Source organism: Pieris rapae, chromosome 6 (assembly GCF_905147795.1).
Source record: "Pieris rapae chromosome 6, ilPieRapa1.1, whole genome shotgun sequence".
Classification (NCBI taxonomy): domain Eukaryota; kingdom Metazoa; phylum Arthropoda; class Insecta; order Lepidoptera; family Pieridae; genus Pieris; species Pieris rapae.
In genome coordinates, this window is record NC_059514.1 from 4336485 (window position 1) to 4350685 (window position 14201).

Consider the following 14201-nt stretch of genomic DNA (forward strand, 5'->3'; position numbering starts at 1 on the left):
GGATGTTATTTTAGTTAATAAAGCAGCCGCTAGATGATAGTAAATTAAATTTTCATTTATTCGTGAATCAGTTTCTCTTTACACTAGATGACAGGGTTTTTTGCCGCGCACCACCACTTTGTGGAACCAGCTGCCCACCGAAGTATTTTCGAACCAATTCTACTTAGGGTCCTTTGAGAAAAGAGCGCACCGATTCTGAAAAGGCTGGCAACGCACTCGCGAGCCCTCTGGCATTGACAGTGTCCATGGGCGGCGGTATCACTTAACATGCCCAAACGGACATGGGGCTCACCTGATGTTAAGGGTCCGTTCACACAGACCGGCTCGGAGAGCATCGGCCTGCTTTTTTCTTTTCACACAGACCGGGTCGTATACGCTTGGAATTGGCCGGAGCGGAGCCGCCAACTATTTCAATTTCTATTTTTCGAGCGAGAAAGAGCACGCAAGCGGAGCCGGTCGGCTCCTTTTATTACTTCACACGAAGCGCGTTCAGGCATTTTTAATGACAAAAAAGGTGCAAATGCAAAAATAAACTTTACTACAATCACTCAAAACACTGTTTCCAACGTGATAAAAATCTGCTCTCCTCTCCGAGCCGGTCTGTGTGAACGGACCCTAAGTGGGCAGGGGGCAAACGCCCCCTGTTCTATAAAAAAAAAGGAATAAACAAACAATTTAGTCAAATTTGTCATGATGAATACTTTTTTGAATAAGTTTTTAATTTATTCAAAAATTGAATAAGTTATTTTAGTTATTTAAAGTTGTTTGGTTTTTTTTGTGTGTGATTTTTTTCCTTGTAACCATGCCAAGTACTTTAAGTAATGTCGTTCTTAAATTGTTAGTTACATATGTACTAAAGGTTACGTACTCTTTAACAGCTTTGGAAATTATACTAAAACATAGCTAGGCAAGAGTAAAATCGTTGGCATTTCTAAACAGATATGCCCTCTAAAGTATAGGATTACAACTAACTAGAAGATTAAGCAACTTTAAAATTACATAAGCACAGCGCAAATATGAATATTTAATTTTTTTTTAATTAAAGGATTCATTATAATAAGAACTCGATTAAAATAAATTACATAGAAAAGTTAAAACAAAACTCGAAATAAATAGGTACATTTTTATTACAATTTTAAATCACTTCTAAATACATAGTTATCACATTATAATTATTTTTTAAATTTATTCAAATACCGTGTACACGTTTACATAGCTTGTAATTATTTTTATGAAAACAACTGAGATAGTGCCAGGCCGTATCCATTGGTAGGTGAGCTGTTGTGTACAGACATTTGTCAATAATCTTCGTTATTTGAAGTCTCTCTGAAAAAAAAAAATCTGTTACGATTCATTCATAAAGACACCATGATATTAAGCGATGTCGTATTAATGCAGTACAGATTAGCTACGATCTTAAAATATACGTCACCGAAAAATTTTCACTCCGTAGATATTGACATCGTGATTACTGGGTCTTTTTCTTTAATGAGGTGGAAATGCACTAATGCAGGCCCGCATCAAGAATATCGACCTTGACGCGGGGACTGTGGGGGATCTACACTCAAATCCCTCTGCTATTCAGAGGGGTAGCGAGACCCTACCCACTAAAACATCTCAGCCCATCACACGCCCTTAAGATGGGCCCTCGGGGTTCGCTAGGCATTCTACCCAAGGGGTGATTACTGGGTCTAGTGGGCTTCATGTGGGTAAAGTGCGATAAAGTGCACAAAAGACGAATAATCATCTAGATATATTTAATTTAGATGGATTTCTTTGAACACTTTAGCTCAAATTATATATTGAACTGGGTTCAGTTCAGTTCCTCTTAACACCACAATGCTGCACTGAATACTCAATCAGTAACCACTAATCAGTACTGTCCTAGGATCCCACTTACGCACTATCAAAAGTTTGCGTTGCTTTGATTGGTCGTAACAATATTATTCTTATTCTTAATCATGAAACAATTGAACAAATTAAATTCTGATTTATAAAAGTAACATAAGAAATTCCAAAGCAATGATAATAACCAACGGTCAATTGAATCGATCATATCATAACATTTACTGATAATCATAACATTCCCTGACATGAGTATATAACACTTTTCTTATTGTAACGCGGGAAAATAATTTTACCCAAACAATTGCGTTTTTCGATTCAGGTTAATTTTATTTCTAAATGTAAGCCTTGTTTAGTTTAGATAGTGAAGTTTGGACTACAATTTCTAAAGTCTTTTAACTGAGAATATCGGCTAGACTCTATTCAAATAAATATCAGTACGCAATTGTATGGCAAGAATGAATATGAAAATAAAATTAACCAGCTAAGCTTTCTATTGAGCAACAAAGTGCTATAACAAATACACATTTTATGTTGTAACAATGCGTAAGATTAACAGGACCCAAGAAATAATGATTACATTAACAAAGGATAATTGTGAATCATCAAAAACTATGGGTTTGCTGGAGCTGGAAAAAAAGTCTTAGTAGTAAGTCTTTTTTCTTATAGAATTGCATTAAAAAAAATATAGTCAATAGCGTTTATAACAACATACCAGTTATTATGACCAAAATTAGAGTTCTCGGCTGAATTCTATTGTATTAGCCACGTAATAACGTCACCTGTTACGACTATCGGTTTTTACGACCTAATATGAGTAGACCCCTCGATGTCGTTATAACAGAATTTTAATTGTATATCGTTCTCTATCTAGGACTTGCGGAGAGGGCTCCTAAAGATTTGGGAGGCCAAGGGAGACAATTAAATTCGAGCCTAGAACGCGAAATTGAATAGAAGGGGATCCAGTTGAAATTAACTGAGGTGTTTTTAGTTCGGCTTGGAATGAGCGCCCCGCATTTCCCTAATAAAATACTCAAATAATTTTCGGTTATGTTTTAAAGATATGTTTTTTGTTAGTACAACCTTTGCCATTGAAGTTTTTCAATACTACGTCCTGCCTGAGAACTCCAGCCTCAGTCATCATGTTTAGTCTCTTCAAGTAGCAGAACGCCCAGTATTTCAGCGATGTTGAACGATGCTGGAAATTTTAAAATGAGTGGTTAACTTCAAATTCTTAGGAGATCATTGATAAGAATGTTAGGCTACAAGGCAGAGATTTCGGAGACAGTATATTAATTATAAGTATAGTTGAAGAATATAAATTTTAATCGTATTAATTATTAAATTTGTGTTTGCTTTGAATTTACTATATTAAGACTAAGGTTGACCATAAAAGTGTATTTTTTTTGAGAGAGGTTACCATGCTAGGAATCAAACCTCGGCTAGCACACACTTCTCATCCAGACATCACCCGTTTAGACTAGTTAGCCTAGTGGCTTAGCTAGCGACATCCGTAAGGTCGTACGTTCACACCCCGGCTGACCTAATGGATTTTCCTATCAATGAGCGCAATTATTGCTGAATCACTCAAAACGACAGAAAACTGATCACTTTCTTGCCACGTCAAGTTGCGGAATTCTGAGGAAAAGGTTGGTACCAATTGGGCCTCTTAGTTTATTTATGGACTCAAATTTCTGTCGTAAATACACGAACCAAGCCGAACTTACCGGCAAACTCCAATATCCAGATTTCATTTTTTCTATCTGGACTTTATTTACTCTGGATTCCTTAGTACATTCTTCTATATGATCTACCTTTTTATGTGCTTTAGTAATGCAGTTAGCTGGAAGTATGCTAGCCATAGGTTCTGGGGTATCTGTCGAAGCCTGCAATAGAAAAAAATCAAGATATTTTCAGTCATAAGTGACAAATTGTCAACTTAGAATTTGGCAAGTATATGTATTTATAAGTTCTGCAATATATAACGACTGTTTTAAATTGTTATTTAATATAATAATAGTTTTTGAATTATGTGGCTTTATTATTATTTATCATCTATATAACACTGTTACTTCTTTGGTATCTTTGTGTTCTTTTTTGGCAAGGGCTTCCTTCAGTTCCCACTTTCCAGCTTTTCCCTAATCTGACCAGATAGTGGATACATATAAACCGTCTTAATTGTATTCCTCTTCTTCTATTTCGGTACCTTGAGCAGTAGTTTAATATTTTGTTGTTCCACTTTTCTGTTCGTCTTTCCAAATGCCACGCCTATTTCCTCTTAAGTTCTTTTTTTTTCATTGTGATCTGCAATCTTAATTGTTCTTCTTTATTTTTGTTATATTCTTTATTATATCTTTTCTTATCTTCTCTGTCATGCATCATTTCATCGATTTTTGACACAACTGTTCTTTAGGGACCGGGGATCCCAAGATCCCCCACGCTGGGCCGGTCCCTATACGGAGAGCTGATAATATGGATTTATGTTAGGACTGGTAGTATACATGTCTTGTAAAGCATCCTTTATAAGCATTTTCATTTCCGTCGTTAGTTAAAATAATTTAAAGTAAAAAAGTACTAAGCCTTGCGATTTACTCCGCGTTGTTTATAAATCCGCTATACAACACAAAGAATTATTTCTAATTCAACAAAGAATTCATCAAACTCTTCAGATTTATGGTTCAAAGTACAAATAGAATTCGTAAAAACTTACCCCAACACAAGCAATGAAGAGAAGCAAAACTACACCCGATGGAATCTCCATATTGTTGAAACTCGAGTTGCAATGACCACATCTACCGAACACAAAAACAAGACTGATGTCAACTTCATTGAAAGCGGTAATTCAATAGCAAACATTTAGTCATAACTGTCATCCATGATGTTTTAATTATCTACATGTCTCATTATTCGTCCCTTTTTTGTAGCTAATGTGGTAAAATAATTGTACGCACGAACTGTGAGTCCAAATCTGTGTGTGTCAAAATCTTAATATTTTTACATACGGTACTCAGAATTCGAGATAAGTCTCCCCCTGAGAACAACTTTACAATAGATATATCAGAATGCACCTAAATTTATATTATATTGTTTGTGTATCACTAATTATTAATAGGATTTGTAGTACCTACTTAGTATTTAGTACACAACTTATATCTAAGTTATGTATATGTAAATATAAACTTTGTACGCCAATAAAAATCTTCACATACTCGTACAATTAAGTAACTACTTAATAATTAACTAATAAGAGGGATTGGCACAAATAAAATAATTTTAATGCAGGTATCTGGTAACTAACAAAAACATTAAACAAACTAAATTAGTTGATGAACATTTGATACAAAACTTGTTTAATACTACACGAATACCATTAGAGCGATGTATGATTACCAGTTTCTTTTCTGATAGTCTTATATTTTATTTATAAAAGCTTTTTTAACGGACAAGCACTTAAAGGCAAACAGAGCTTACAAAAGAACTTAAACAAAACAATAATATAATTTACATAAAAACAAAACGAAAATCGATTATAAAGTGTGAGGGGAGAATTATGGACATCCAGATCCAGCTCGTTTAACGGAATTATCAATCTGGGCATCGGTGAGTTTTGGCCAAAACGCGTTCTCCGGAGAGGAGGGACCGAGGCGGCCTTATTCATTGCGAGGCTCCGGATGGCAGGTCAAAAGTATGTGATGCGAAATTAGGTTGCTTAGTTTAGATATTTGTCATGTTAGTATGTTAGTACATAATGAATGTATCAATTATGTTTTGAGTTAATCAATTAGTTAATTAACTTTATTTTAATTCACCGTTATTTTATATCCTTAACAAGTAGATAATTAAGGATCAAATTTAAAAGTTTTATATTATAAAATGTATTTAAAAACATCGGCATTTTTAAATTTGTTGCGCGATCCCCTGCAAGAGAGACTGATGAGAGACAATGAAATTTTGTTAAATGTTTGGACAATCAACCTGATGATCAAGTATTTTAATTGCGAACGATACATCAATTCATTTTCTGAGATTCTCTAATGACAACATCTTAAAGTGCGGTAGCCTGACGTATTGGAACGATTGAGAGAGAGTGTGAAAGACAGATCCAGAAAAATACACGCTATTGGTTGATATATTCGTTAAGTAGTTACATATTAGAACTTTAGATGGAAATTCTGTTGCATAACGTCTTGTACGATGAACGAAGATTTTGTTATTTATTTAAAGTGTATTATGAGTACGTATACAGTGTGTAGGTAAACACTGTAAATATAGACATACAAACACATGGAGTTATCATAATCTGATACATGATCATTTATTTGACCATAGTAATTATTAATTGACAAAGAAGTTTGTGTGTGTACTTTGTACGCACGCACTTTTTTGTATTACCAATAATACCATTTATTGATTATTACAAGCAAGTATGCGATGAGACTTCTAAGTCTGACATATATTTTAGAATCTTTGTCTGAAAATACTTGGTATGACGAAAACCCCAGGAATAGAACCCACTCGGACATATCCAGGGTTTAAACTTATACATAAAGATTTGCTAAACAGCCATTAATAAGCATAATAAATCGAATACGCGTTTAATCACACACTGTTGTCTTCGCTGTTTTATTATTGCACGTGCGTTGAAAAAACATTCTTCTAACAATGGATTATGCTAGGACAATAGGTTCACATTCCTCCTAAATCTTTAATAAACTGTACAACGTTATTATTCAAATAAAAGCAAATAATTGCGCGCCATTTGTTGACGTAAAATGTTATAATAATATCTGAATACCAATCTAATAAGAGTAATTTATCTGTCGACTAATAAAAAATGAGATATTATTATTTTTTCAGCTTCAATGGAAACCGATTTTTATTAAACTAGGCTGCACATTAAGTAGTACTAATACTTGAATGTGGTTCATTGACATCATTATTCTAATTTATTATGGTATGAAGTTATTTTTTGGCGGAAAAAGTTTTTGAACTTATGTACCTACATGATATTTTGGGTTTACATTTTTGTCCTTATAAAAACTATCCTTATTCTGTTTCTCGGTGTTTTTGTTAATATATTTATGGAAATAAAAAAAAGCAAATAAACTTTAAAATAAATTTTATTCACGGGAAATAAATTCGCTTTTAACTAAATAACCCACAATGCTTGCAAATTTAGCAATACCCAACTTTGATGGTGACGAATTGTTTTTATTATCCTTTAGTAGATGGCGTTGTACAAAATTAAAAAATCAGTACAAAAAAAATAGCATTAAGTTTTTAGTACAAGGTGTTTGGTACAGATGGCGCTATACTTAAGAAAATTTATGGTATATCAATGGGTATTTTACAAAGGTGATGTTGAGGTATTCAATACTGTTTATTGGAAGATGGAGTGCTTGGCGTCCTTCTCGTGGTAGCATTGGGCATAGTTCCAGGCGGTTTGTTGGGGAGTGGTACCCTTGTTAGCCAGACAGGCGTCAATAAGTTTTTCTACTGCTGGTTTGTCGGCTGCAAAGATAATTTTATTTACATATTTTAACTTGTATAAGTAACTAATCCGGAGTATTATATATGTATTACTATTAGTGATGTAAGGCAGAAATATATACAAGTATATACCTGCGTTAGGAACCTTGGCGAGGGCGACATCCTTCTTGAATTTGCCGTCCTTGGTCATGAGCTCAGACTTGATCAACATACATAGGGCATACTTCTTGAGGGGTTCGTTTTCCGTCTGTAAAACTTATTTTTTTAAAGGCAACTGAATTGTACATCAACAATTGTTAGAAGTGTCCTTACACTGTTAGCAATTCATTTAGCCTATAGATACTAGGATGTATTTTGGCGATAAAATAATGATTTTAGGTTGAAAACTTACGTCCATTATCACAAAACAGTTCATTTAGATTTTATTACTAAAATGTATATGTAGTATAGTATAATAACTAGTTTTATTAGCCTGAATGAGAAGCGTTTCATAGCAATATAATCTAGCTGGGTTTTTAAACAGCGCGTACCTTGAAATCTCCGGTCTTCAGTTTGCTAACCAGCTGCTCATCAGCCTTGGATTCAGCAAGACATTCACTCCTGTGCTTCTTGAGCTTCTCCTTCTGCTCCTCAGTTAGGGCCTGGAGAAAGTATATTTATATATTCATATGTATACCCAAAGGTTTAACGTAAAACAGCACGTATATAATACAAGGGCAACATGTTGGTGTGTTGCCCGCAAGAAATTCTATACTTAGATGACGTTCGCTAGCAGAAATATTTATTTTGTCAAATAGGCCCAATTTATGACCGTTTACTTCAAATGTATGTATGGAATTAAAATTAGTACATACTAAGAATCATTTTAAAAACTTTAGGCTATTGTAATAAATTTTTTAATACAGTTGCTCAAAAAGTGGCATATTGCAGGGAGGTATAGCGTTCGGAAAGTGGGCTATTACACACTTGTGCTTTTTTCTTTGCCATTCCCGCACTCGTGCGTTTTCTTTGCCAACTGTCAAAACAATGTGTATTAAAAAGAAAAAACCAACCACGAAGGTTTTATTAAAAAGATTCATAGAAGTTTTTATGATATATGATTTCTAAATATTATAATAATTGGATTCAATAAGGTCGATTAGGTTTCTTTTCATTTCATATCAATTAAAAAAATATTAAAAAGAATTTTATAATATATGCAAATACGTATTTTTAAAAAGTTTACTAATAATTAGATTCTATAAGTTAGGTTAGGTTTATTATATTTCATATCAATAAAAAAAATATTAAAAAGAAAAAACTAACCATGAAGTTTTTACTAAAAAAAATCACAGAAGTTTTTATGATTCATGCAAATATTTTAAAAAGAAGCTATAGCTATTTGTTTAAATATCAGATTTAATGATTGGACTCAATGAGTTAGATTTGGTTTTCTTTCAATAAAAATAGTCTACTGAAGAATTGGCTGTATGGGCCAAGTTCCCTTTGCCTACCCAGAATGGGTGAAGAAAAGAAAAAACAAACTTTGCTCATATTCTTTGCGGTTGGCGCCATTTTCCAAAAATGTTCTTTCGAGTTGAGTTATTTGTTGCACTTGATGTACATGTGATTACAAATGAGTAATTTCGACGATATTTTATTTGAATGTATACCACCCGAACGCAGTATAATTGCATAAAATGCTTCGGACAACAATTTACCGGGAACATATAAGTCGCTACATATCTACGTGCAACGAATTTATTCCGTAGAGAGAATAGAAAAAAAGCAAATAGTTTAATTAAATTGCTTTATTTTTTCGCAACTGTATTAAAAATAGTCGTTCAGTACACGTGCGGTACCGTCATTGCAACTTGTTCCGACTGTCAACCCTCACCTTCGGCTGCGCCTCGGCTCGGGTAGACATTCGTCGGAACTCGTTGCAATGACAGGCTTTCCGCACTTGTAATGAAATATACTAATACCTATTTTGCGTTATTTTTAGGGGAAATCGTGATATAGAGAAGTATCAAAAATGTGTAGTTATTTAATGCTGGCAAAAGTTTATTCATACAAGAATGCGATATTTATATAGTTTATGGTACAAATATTATGGAAATAATATTTGTTAGTTTAAATAGTTGACTATCAGATGATATTTAATTCAAAAGTATTTCTAACTTTTTCTGCTTTTTCCTTTCTCTCTCTGTTTTGTTATTTTTTTGCCTTTCTTAACATTAAGAGTTCAATTATTTAGTTATTATCTATCGCACTTCTTTACAAAAATTTTTACTGTCTTTTAAACGGGGTTGCCTGGAAGAGATCGCTTAGTAGCAAGAAGGGTGATCCATAAATAAATATAATATCCTATGAGTTGAGTATGCAATGAAAATAATACAAGTTATTATTGTAACTAACATAACAACTATCAGAAACTTTATTCAATAAAATTAATGTGAATTACTTGAAGAAATATATAAATGAAATGATCACACATAAAAACACAATTTTGTTTGCATGTTTGTTTGAACTATATTGCTTATATAAAATATATTTTAAATTTGTCTTACCTGAACGGCCACAAAGACAACACACATAACAAATAAAACCTTCATGATGTCTAGATCCTGTTACAACAGACTAAAGCACAGCGAACGCGAATTCTCTTTTATACCAAGATAGCGACTGTTTTGTTGTTGGACGAGCTTGTTTTGTTTTTCGAATATTTCAAGTTTCTTTAGTAATCGAAAATCTTAGTTGATTTTTACAGTGACTACAACTAATATGGATATAATATATATATTACCATACTGCTGTTATTTAGTTGAAAAGGTATTATATTATACCTTTTCAACTAAATTACACAACAATGTACACTTATGAACGTCAGAAAAAAAAGAAATATACATTAAATGATTCTAATTTTACATTTACTGCCAGTTCTCAAATCAAGGGCGTAGAACGGAAGAGAAGAACTGGCAATAGACTCTCCGCCACTCTTTTTAATATGGTCCTGAAGGTACTAAATAAAACAGTATATATTCTGTATTAGCACAAAGCTATGTACCTATATTAAAACAACTATCGTTTTATGTATTTTAGTTTTACGAGTATGCTTAGCTGTATGTTTGTAACGAATAGATTTATAACATTTAAAATAATAAAACATTTAAATTATTTTAAACAGTCTATAATTAATTTTTGAAATATTAAAAAGTCCAGCCATGTAAAGCTGGAATAGGCTGCTAGTATGCTATAGTGCCGAGGACAAATCCTCAAGAAAGATGATCAACCTTTTAATGTATGCTTACAAAAACAAATAATCCTAACTAGCTGACCAACTTGTTTATTACTTGTTTATAACTGGTTCTCATTTGTTATTTTCCATCTCTATTATTAATTGAAACCCGACTTGTTGCCATCCAACATTACTTATACAGTTGCTATGTTTTTTTGCCCAAATTATACAGAATTGCATTGGTAATACCATGATAAATATTAAGATAACAATTGTGTGGTAGTTTCGTTTGGTACCTCAGGAACTATTGTATCGTGTTTAATTGGCTGTTTATCAAACTACTAAATATAGAAGTATAATTTTTAAATATGAGCATTTCTAGTATTCAATTTTGGAGTACGCGAAAAATGCCTGCATGTTCCGTCAATTTGTTGACCGAATCCAAGAGTGATGCTTGTAAAGTTAATTTAATATAACTTACCTGAACGGCCAAAACACAGACGGCTAATACGAAAAGTGACTTCATTTTGCTTATACAAATAGTACTATGCTCCAGGAACATATACCAGTCCTTATATACAGCTCCTAATATGAGATAATCGCAGATTAATCAGTTAGCGATTCGGCTTACAGAGGCTGCCAACATTTAGAATACATATCTTATATCTTTAAACGAGCAATACTTGTATATATATAATTGGAATCTCGGAATCGGCTCCAACGATTTTCATGATATTTAGTATACGGGGGGTTTCGGGGGCGATAAATCGATCTAGCTAGGAATAAATGATAGAAAATAACAAAAAGGTGGTGTTTGAGTAGTCCCAATTTAAACTGAAAAATGTATCTTCCTGACATCTATCGGCGAATAATAATACTAGAGTGGTCCTAATTTAAACAGAAAAATGAATCTTCCTGACATCTATCGGCGAATAATAATACTATTTTTTTTTAAATTGCTTTAACGACACAACAACACTAAAGCTATTCCAGCATATATAATCTGTATTGTTCATATTTCATCATTTTATTAGTTTGTAATTCGTACTTATATACAATTTCCAAAAACACAATTTATAAAAAAATAAAAATACCGGCCATCCAGGTACTTTGAATATAATATCTAAACTTGGGTTTAAGTGTACAGGTCCTAATTAACGGTTTATTTTGGGCCCTAGCAGAAATTACCGGTGCCCCAGAGCTGGTCCTTTCCTTGCTCTACGAATAAGTATCGCAATACAGAGACGAAATGACGACAATCTGTAGCTTGACTGTATAGCTAGAGATCAAACTTTTTAAATTTATTTTGAATAATAATTGAAAAAATATTTTTTTTTTAGAAAATTTTATTTGTTCGTTAGTGTTCCACAGTTTTAAATTGACACAATTAGAACACAAAAAGTCTCGTAATAGAGTAAATTAATGTGTTAAAGTGCTTTAAGTATACCTAGCATAATTCTCGATTTTCAAACTTAACCTATATGTTTAATGTTTCAGCAGACACATTAAATTATTCATCGCATTCAGTATTCGGATACTGAATGCGATGAATAATTTACTGTGCCTTTGGAACAATCAAATAATATATCAGTAAAATCCGCAAAGCTGTTTAATTATTTTTAATAGGTTGATACACAGATAGACTATAAAGAAATTTATTTTGTATTCTTTACTTTGATAATCTTTGGATTACTTTTATAACACAGTTATCTTAGCTACAATATAAAATATACTCTGTGATTAATTAAATTCATGTTAAATTATTAACCTTAATATATCTATTTACTCATTGTACATTTGTTACCCTCTGCTTATATAAGTTTTGTACCCCTGTCGAGGTTGCGTCCTGCGTAGGTCATTGTGGAAAGATCTGGGCCTAACTTGTATTGTAAACACAAACACACTACAGGTTTCTTAGAAATAGTATTTTATTATATTTCATAGCATATTATCATTATTTTGCTATCGTTTATAACCAATCAAGGCGTTATATTCGGTGTCTAAGCATTGGATACATATGCTTTTAACGTAATTGTATGTAATTATTTTAATAATTAAATGTAATTAAGTAAGTAAGACGATGTTAATACTATTTGTACGTTTGTCTGCGTAGGGGTTTGGTTTTTGGGATGTAGATAGGAGATCGATCGACTGTTACGGTCTGATCTCAGACTAAAAACATTGTAGATAATTAATTGGGTTCGGGCGTAAGAAAGCGCTTCAAGTATTTAATAATAATAATAATAGATACTTATTATGGGTTATCTTAATAGGGCTTTTGCTTTTAGAAAGCACAAGTTGGTGGAGGTTGGTAAAGTAAAACTCATTATGAAATTAGAACTGGTTTAAATATATTTAGGAGTCAGAAATGGATTTCTGAAAAAATAATTTTCAATTCGATTTTCGTCATGGTGTTTTAATATATTGTGTAGTTTAATAGACATTCTATATAAGTGTTAGTAGAACAGAACAGCATTCTTTAGTTAATATAACAAAATATCTCTGACGCAAAAGCAAAACTTCATGTTAAAACGGTCAAGTAGCACTAGACACTGCAACATTTAATATTTAATTCCTCTTTTCATCTCGAGAATAACGTTTTATAATTTTAACTTCACAGCTTCGCGTCAATTAATACAAAAAATACAAAAGTTAGAAATTTATACGTGATTTATTGAGCCCGCCGAATATTTAGCCATCTTATTCCACGAACCTTATCTTAACCACGAAGCTAAAGTAAATCTAATCTGCGATGAGTCTCCATAATTAAAAAAAATCTCTGCCTTTATTTTTGCCGTACGGAAAGCAGTTCGAGAACAGAACTAATAAGTATTATAATTTCTTATTTCTCCATATTTTCTAATATATATTCATAATCCCTCTTCTGTCAGCTGTAAACCGTACCGTAGGATTGCCGTGAAAAAGAAACATACACGCCGAATGAGTGAATAAATATATATTTGCATTGACATTAAAGTATGAAGAAGAGTAATTGGGAAGCGTATTTACCGAAACTGGAGTAACCGAAAACTCTTCGAGAATCGATCAGACCAATCACCACAGACATTGCAGAAGGACGCTTGAAAGACATGGAGTGAAATTAAGATTTATTTTTCAAGCTACCCAGGACCGATAAGGCTGGTTTTCCAATGCACTCTGGCCCACTTAGAGGACGTATGGCCTTAATTCAAAAATGCTAACCTTGGTGCAATAAAAAAAAAATAAAAAAAATAAAAGTAGTAATTCGACCGAACAAAATCCAGATAGTACGAGTAATCAGAGTGGGTATTTTCCAGGCAGTGTGTCGCTCGGCAACATGTTAAGTGATAAATTGTGGCAATCAGCGTAAACGCAGTAATCGCATCCCGAATGATTTATTTATTGTCCATTGACCCTCTTGACATTTGAGGATTAGGACAGATAAGTCCTAACACCTGATGTAAACATATCAAAAACAATAAATATTATTACAGGTTTCTAGGCACACATTTCCCAAATAATTACCTAAGAAAATATTAATAAACTTGGCATGTGTTGATAACGACAAAATAATTTTGCTAAGCTGTTTTAACAATATTTGAATAAAATTTCATTGACTTATATAAATATAAATAGAAAATAGATATCTACGAACGGGTAAGCTTGAAAC

The 14201-nt window shown here is 32.8% G+C and overlaps 2 protein-coding genes across 3 annotated transcripts; both read right to left on the reverse strand.

Moving 5' to 3' along the window:
- Window positions 1-1145: 1145 nt before the first annotated feature.
- LOC110994715 lies at window positions 1146-4648 on the reverse strand. The gene is made up of 4 exons (XM_022261525.2): window positions 4556-4648; window positions 3573-3731; window positions 2929-3043; window positions 1146-1326 (listed from the first exon to the last, which is right to left on the reverse strand). Exons 1-4 carry the CDS (start codon window positions 4604-4606, stop codon window positions 1190-1192), a joined length of 462 nt encoding a protein of 153 aa, XP_022117217.2. The 5' UTR covers window positions 4607-4648; the 3' UTR covers window positions 1146-1189.
- Window positions 4649-6947: 2299 nt separating this feature from the next.
- Window positions 6948-11123, reverse strand: LOC110994702 (general odorant-binding protein 56a). 2 transcript variants are annotated; one of them, XM_022261505.2, is made up of 4 exons: window positions 11034-11123; window positions 7866-7976; window positions 7468-7582; window positions 6948-7356 (listed from the first exon to the last, which is right to left on the reverse strand). In XM_022261505.2, the coding sequence occupies exons 1-4, from the start codon at window positions 11112-11114 to the stop codon at window positions 7226-7228; spliced, it is 438 nt and encodes a 145-aa protein (XP_022117197.2). In that variant the 5' UTR covers window positions 11115-11123; the 3' UTR covers window positions 6948-7225. The 2 variants fall into 2 exon arrangements, with proteins under 2 accessions (XP_022117197.2, XP_022117198.1); XM_022261506.2 differs by lacking the exon at window positions 11034-11123 and adding an exon at window positions 9885-10008.
- Between the last annotated feature and the right edge of the window lie 3078 nt (window positions 11124-14201).

Excerpts from the sequence above, each read along its gene's own strand:
- LOC110994715 (XM_022261525.2), bottom strand. The coding sequence starts at position 4,606 with ATGGAGATTCCATCGGGTGTAGTTTTGCTTCTCTTCATTGCTTGTGTT. Across the intron at positions 3,732-4,555 it reads TCTTCATTGCTTGTGTTGGG|GCTTCGACAGATACCCCAGA; the intron begins GTAAGTTTTTAC and ends TTTCTATTGCAG. Across the intron at positions 3,044-3,572 it reads CTGGATATTGGAGTTTGCCG|CATCGTTCAACATCGCTGAA; the intron begins GTAAGTTCGGCT and ends TAAAATTTCCAG.
- LOC110994702 (XM_022261505.2), bottom strand. The coding sequence starts at position 11,114 with ATGTTCCTGGAGCATAGTACTATTTGTATAAGCAAAATGAAGTCACTT. Across the intron at positions 7,977-11,033 it reads TCTGTGTTTTGGCCGTTCAG|GCCCTAACTGAGGAGCAGAA; the intron begins GTAAGTTATATT and ends TACTTTCTCCAG. Across the intron at positions 7,357-7,467 it reads CGCCAAGGTTCCTAACGCAG|CCGACAAACCAGCAGTAGAA; the intron begins GTATATACTTGT and ends TTATCTTTGCAG.